The sequence below is a fragment of the Psammomys obesus genome, unplaced genomic scaffold (genome assembly GCF_907164565.1).
Source record: "Psammomys obesus unplaced genomic scaffold, mPsaObe1.curated_primary_1811, whole genome shotgun sequence".
Taxonomy (NCBI): Eukaryota; Metazoa; Chordata; class Mammalia; order Rodentia; family Muridae; genus Psammomys; species Psammomys obesus.
The window spans coordinates 4,676,081-4,682,915 of NW_026596069.1; the positions used below are offsets into that span (position 1 = coordinate 4,676,081).

The 6,835-nt window shown below is 49.2% G+C and overlaps 1 protein-coding gene across 6 annotated transcripts in view; it reads right to left on the bottom strand.

The window, feature by feature from the left end:
- Positions 1-3,886, bottom strand: part of Sap130 (Sin3A associated protein 130) — a 78,859-nt gene extending 74,973 nt beyond the window's left edge. For 4 of the 6 annotated variants that reach the window (XM_055625510.1, XM_055625509.1, XM_055625508.1 and 1 more), the window contains exons 1-2: positions 2,680-3,133; positions 2,119-2,236 (exon numbers count right to left, since the gene is read on the bottom strand). In XM_055625510.1, the coding sequence (XP_055481485.1) occupies positions 2,119-2,236; positions 2,680-2,733 (172 nt within the window). In that variant the 5' untranslated portion in view covers positions 2,734-3,133. Of the gene's footprint in view, positions 1-2,118; positions 2,237-2,679; positions 3,134-3,763 lie in introns of those variants that run through there. The other 2 variants (XM_055625512.1, XM_055625511.1) reach the window with 1 other exon arrangement.
- Between the last annotated feature and the right edge of the window lie 2,949 nt (positions 3,887-6,835).

Genomic DNA, 6,835 nt, shown 5'->3' on the forward strand with positions numbered 1-6,835 from the left:
GTGGAGAGTAGAGAAGTGAGGGTAAACTATGGAAACTGTCTAGAAAAGTTATTAAGTCTTGATTATTATCAAGACTCACACTGCAAAGCTCCAAAGATAATGTTCCTTTCCTTTTTCCATGTGACTCTCTACTTTTCCCCCTTCAAAAACCAATGTTCTTATCTCCATCTCTTTAAATTACTGTTGTGAACTTCTGCCAAAAGCAAAATTGTGTCAGAACTTTTTGGGGAGGAAGGGGGTGTCTCACATAACCCGTGGCCTTGAACTTGCTTCGTAGCCAGAGTTTAGCTACATTGCTTTACCCTGGTTAGCTTTCTTCAGCTACCCAAGTGCTAGGATTACAGGTGTGCATCACTATGTCTAAGAAGCAATAAAGAACTTTAGATGGCTATTCAACTTGTGCTATCCACTATAGCAAGTATATGCATATAAGGATTCAGGAGACACACAGGATCTAAATGTTGTAGAAGATACAGTCAGCAATGACATCTAGAAAATGACATAGAGACTGAAGCCTCAGGAAAAAAATCAGCCAAATAAATGACCCTGGAAAGGAAGAAAGGCTGTGCTACAGGGAAAATGGAGAAATCCCCATGCTATGGAAACTGGAAAACGTTATATGAAGAAAAAAAAAAAAAAAGAGTATATACATACTGTCCAGTAGAGAAGCATAGTGGCTTAAACTAAAATAAATCTGTAATTAAAAATTAAGTTAGCAGGAAGCAGTCAAAGCAAAAGCATTAAGCCCAAAATAGTATATAAAGGCCACAGCTCACTGTTAGATAAAGTCAGTCAGGCATGGTGGGACAAAATTGTGATCCCAGAACTCTCTTGAGGTAGGAGAATCTTGAGGCAAGCCTGAGCTATGTTATAAGCCAATGTTGCGGGGAGGGATGAGAGACATTCGAATACAGCTAATAGCAACTAGAGATGCTTCCGCCTCTGGCTTGAGTGAGAAATAAACAGCAGCAGCATTTGGCATAAAGAACATAAGAACTGGGGGCTGGAGAGATGGCTCAGAGGTTAAGAGCACTGGCTGTTCTTCCAAAATCCTGAGTTCAATTCCCAGCATCCACATGGTGGCTCATAGTCATCTATAATGAGATATGATGCTGTCTTCTGGCATGCAGGTATACATGTAGGCAGAACATTGTATACATAATAAATAATAATAATAAAAAAGACTATAAGAACTGGGTGGTAAAGAAACAGACCAGAAAAAGGATTTTATTTCAGCTTGCAATATATACTTAGCACAAAGTGAAACCAAATCTTGAAAATTGCTGACCAGCTTTGACAAATCTTTGATGATGAAAGGGGCTTATCTGGTGCATTTCAAGATGTTTAGTGCTTTAGTTGTGACAACTTCAATGTCCCTAGACATTGCCAATGATTGTTATATCACCCATCCCCGAGAATCAAGCAATCTACAGCACTCAAAGGACGTATGACAAATAAAAACCAAGTTGCAAACACGTGTATAAATATACTTTCAAGTCTCTTTTTCCAGGGCTGGGGAAATAGCTCAGTAAATAAAGTGTCTGTCAGCCTTGCCTACTCAGAGTCCCAGTCTCAGTGAGGGGACTCCATCAAAAAACAAGGTGGACCACTCCTGGGGAAGAACATTTGAGGTTGACTTCTGGCCTTTAAATACACACATACACATACACACATACATACATACACATACACACATACACACACACACACACCCCTCTGGCCTTTAAATACATACATACACATACACACATACACACACACACACACACACACACGCACAGTTTACGTCTCTTTTCCTAATCTTAAGATCTTAAGAAGCAAAACTTCTGTCATACTCACTGCTGGGTTCTCTCATTGCACTATCAACATACTTACATCCCACGAGCTAATTAAGGTAACATACGAATACATTTTAAAAATGATTTACTAAAATTGCACACTTACCCTGGCATATATAAATGACTTTAAAAAAGGGAAAAATGTCTTATTTTAAAAGCATATCAGCACACCCTTTCCTCAAAGTCAGGAACTAGTAATTAGAAGAAGACACTTGCTAATTTGAAGTTAGTAACGATCTTAAAACAGTAAGCAATAAGAAAGAAATACAACACATCTCACCTGTGGCAACTTGGTTCATCAATCCTGTGGAACCACTGTTTGTGATCTGTGATGGGGCTTGACTAAGCCCAGGGGAAGGGGTTCCTAACCGCGGAAACTGCTGAGAACTCATTTCCACCTGCAAAAACAAGTCATACCATTAGTACCAGATTCAGAAATTAGAACCCACATTGAGATCAAAGCATCTTTAGTACTCATGACATTTCTCAGAAAACAAAACAAAACACTGCTTCATTTATCCAAAACAGTGAGTTACGATAAATGGTGCAGACATCTGCTGAGGACTTTTGATGTACTAAGGCTAAATTAATAATGACAGCCTTTATACAAGTGTTGGAGGTTACTATAACTTCCAAAATACTTATGGATCGCTATATTTTAAAAGAGGTACTGAATGTTCCATACCCGCCAAATGGTAGTTTATTAACCTAACCATCTATGTAAATTTTTCTGTGAAAAATAGCATGGCTCTTTTAAAGACTCAAGCCGCACACCACAGTAAACAGAACCATAATTAGTATGTCATAATGTCCAGCCCCAAGAAAGGATTGGAAATCTTACATTAAGACCCGATGCTTGCGGAATCCTCAAACGCTTTTCCGTAAAGGCCTCCATTTAAGGATTTCCTTTCTTCCTCATCACGGACAACCCCCAACAACTCGAGGCAAGGGTAGGATTCGAGACCTTATCCCTGATCTCCAAAATCGTCCTCCACTTCTTCCTCCGGAGTCAGGCTTCGCCGATCTCCCCTCCACCCCAAGCGAACCCCATTTCCCCTCGGAGATCCTAGCACACACGTCTGTCTCCAGACACCGCGGCTGGTCGAGGCTCTGCCTCCCGGGGAAAACGTCCCGGGGAAACCCTCCTGGCAAGACAGGCAGCGTGCCTTCTCCTCCGCGCCCGCCACGAAGGGCTCGAGGGGCTCCGCGGGCACGGGGGGGAACGCGATTCCGAACGCGTCCCCGGCCCGCCGCAGCTCAGCCCGCCTGCAACACTCGCCCCACGGCCGGGCGCCGCTCCGCTCCTAGTCCTCTCACCACCCAACCTACCCCTGCCCCTCCGGCCCGCCCATTGGCTGGACGCAGGGCGCGTCACCGTACCCAGCACCAATCCGCAGCTGCCTGCGCGTTCTGGGCCAGCCCCGCCCTCCCGCCGGCCACCAGCCAATGAGAAGACAGCCTCGCTGGGGGCGGGGAGCAGCCTAAACTCCGTGGCTGGGCCAATAGAGGGGAAAGAAACGCAACCCCTGTCAAGTAGGGCGGGGATGCAGGAGGCCCCGCCCCTCCAGGGGTCTAAAAGCGGCGGGCGCAGGGCCCGGATGTGGAGAGTCACTTTAAACTGCTCCAGCAGCCAAATTCCCTAGGCCGTCCTCCTCCCGCCCGCTGACTTCCCCGCGGAGGCCCGCGTCCGCCACACCCCCACGCCCGGGGCTGCCCAGCCCTCGGGGTTCCTCGTCCTTCCTCGCACCGATCACCCGGACCCTGCCGCCGACTCAACCGCTCCGGCCAGCTCGCTAAAGGGCTGGAATCAGGATCGCAAGAGCTGTGGCGACTCTGTCCTTCCCCGGGGACGAGCACCGGGACTGGCCGTGCAGTCCCGCCCCCTTGACTCCTCCCCTCCCTCCCGCCTCTCGTTCCGCCATTACCTGGGCGCGGCCACGCCGCCTCCAGCTTGCTCCTGAGTGCTCTCCGCCTTGGGGGCTAATGTCCTGGGGCTCCGGACCCGCAGCCACCGCCGGACCGATAGCACTCTGTCCCCCACCCCTCACTCCAGGGCTGCTGCTTCCGCCGCCGTAACGAGACTTTCCCTTACTGGCTGCGACAAACCCCGCCCCTCTCCCGGGCAGCCACTCCTCGCCTGCAGAGAGCAGGACTGCAGTCGGTCCCGCCTCTCGGCGGCCAGGAGGTCCCTAGGAAATGTAGTCCCCAGCCCCGAGAGGGCGGGGCCTGGGAGAGCCGACGCGGGCTTCTCCGGGCTGCGCTGTGGTCAGGTCTGCAGACTGTTCTGCCATTTCTCTCGGGGTGCTGGGAAGGTAGTCGCTTCCACGCTTTCGTCTCACTGGGAAAGCACCGGGTTGCATCTCATCCCGGAGGTGGAGGCAGTGCGACGCCCTAAAGAGCAAAGCAGGATCACTGCGGCTGTCTCTGGGGCCCGCCATAGCCACATTTTGTACTCCTCCCCTGCTTCATGAAAGACCCGGGTCTTGGCTTCGAGGGATCACTGGATGCTGCTGGACCCGGCAGGAGGCGAGCACCCGCCTGGATCGGGCTCAGTGCACACAGTTGGATAAGGCGCCACTCTGGCTCCGGTCTTCGGGATTACAAACCGAGGGGTGTTGATTTTGTTTATGTTGGATGTTTGTGGAGTTTATGCCTTGCCAGAGACGGTGCTATGACATTTTTGTCTGCTAAGAGATTACGGACCCCTCTTCCCACAAGGTCATCTAGAACTAGAGTTTTGTGATTCTTTTAGAAAGTGGAGATCGTAATCGATTATTTTTGACAGGCGTGGCTGTGAGCCAACTGCTTGGGCAGAAGAGAGTAGAATTTGAGCTACCAGAATTTGGTAGCTCCTGGCTACCAAATTCTAAAGCACCCACTTCCTCCATGCGCTTTTCTCTCCTCACGTCATCTTTAACTCTCTCTGGCTTCTAAGAGTAACTGACATACTTCAGCCTGTTCTCTAGTTAGGTGGTCTCTGACTTCATACGTTTAGTTAACTTTTATTTATTTATTTATTTATTTATTTGGCATTGGTGTTCACTAAATTGGCCGGCTTGGCCTTGAACTCATTCTGTAGCACCATCACACCTTGAACTTGCGACTTGCGTTCCCCCTGCCTCAGTCTCCAGGGTAACTGGGATTGCAGGCTTGTGGCTTGTACCATTGGCCCGGACTAATGTCTACATCCTGTTGAGTTCTGCCGCCCTCTCAGACTGCTCTTTCAGAGTTATTAATACCTACTCAAGGAGCTGATGAGGTGGTGCAGCAAGTAAAGGCACTTGCACACGAAATAAATATGTAATAAAAGTAAAAAAAACCAAAGGCTGGTTTTTAGTGGTTGAGAGTGTCCGTTGTGCTTGCAGAGGACCCGGATTTCTAGCATCTGGGCTCTTAGAATCACACAGATTTGTACAGGTATGCCCACACCACCAAGTAATAGTTGTGGAATACAATGTGCGCATGAACAGACATCCCTGTGCCACCACCTGCTAGTACTGGAACACCGCATATGAACAGGCATGTCCACACCATGATGTGATGGTGCAGGATGGGGCCTGGCTTTGTGTGTACACACATACCCATGCCACCACAGGATCATGCATGTGAACAGGAGTGCTCGTGCAGACACGGGATGGTTCCAGGATATGGCATATGTGTGTACACGGGCAGCTTACGCTTCCACGGCAGTGGGCTGGGGCGCAGCATGCATGTGAATAGGCATGCCCACCCCATGATGTGATGGTACTGGGACACAGAACGTCTTTAAACAGACATGTCTCTATGGCATTGTGGTGTTACAGGGACATGGAGTTTGTGTGGGAAAAGGTGTGCCCACACTGCCACATGACAGGGCTGGGACATGGCAGGCATGTACATAGGTATTCCTATGCCATCCCCATGATGGAGCAGGGACACACCATACATGTGAAGACGTGTGCCCGAGCGGTCATGTAATGGAGCTGGTATGCTGCTGTGCATAAACAGCTGTGCCCATGCCGTCACATGACAGTGCTGGGATGCAGCATGCCTGTGAATATGTATGCCCGTACTGCCACTTGACAGAGAAGGAACATGCCATACCTGTGGACAGGTTAGCTCAGGATGCAATATGATGATGCTGGGACTTGAAACATGCGTGAAAAGGCATGTTTGCATCACTATGTCGCAGCACGGTAGATGACAGGTTTGCCCGTGCCGCCTCATGACAGAACAGGGACGTGGTGTATGTTTGAGCTCATGGGACTGTGCCATCAGGCCATGGTTCTGGGAGACAGTACATGGATAAGTACATGTGCCTGTGCCACTACATCACTACACTGGGACATGGCTCATGTGTGAGCATGCATGACCAAGCCACCACATCATGGTGCTGGGCCACAGCTTACATGAGAAGACCTGCGCCCATGCTGCCACATGGTAGGGCTAGGACACTGCTTGTGCATAAACAGGCATGTACGTTTGCTGCCGCATGGTAGCTATGGGACAAGGAATGTGTTTTAAACAGGTGAGTCCATGATGAAATGCAATGATACTGTGACACAGCACGTGTGGAAACAGGCATGTCAAATTCAACACTTGATGGTGCCAGGAGATGGCATATGGGCATACAGGCTTGCCCTACTACCACTCATGGTCCTGAGTTATGGTTTATATGTGAATAAGCATGCACGTGCCGCCATGAAATGCTGCTGGTATTTGCTCATTTGTGAACATGCATGTCCCAGCCACCAGCTCTCTATGCTGGGACATAGGTAGTATGTAACCAGGCATGCCCACAGCATCACATGATCGTGCTGGGACATCTATGTGTGTGCACAGGTGTGCCCACAGCATTAGTGGAGGGTACTGGCACATGGCATGCATACACCGCCATGGAACCATACTGCATATGTCACATGTATGTTCAGAAGCAGAGCAACTCAGGAGAAGCTGAGAGGCCAGTTTGGATCAGTCAGCTTGGAGAGGAGTTTTACCCCAGAAGAGCTGAGTTGAAC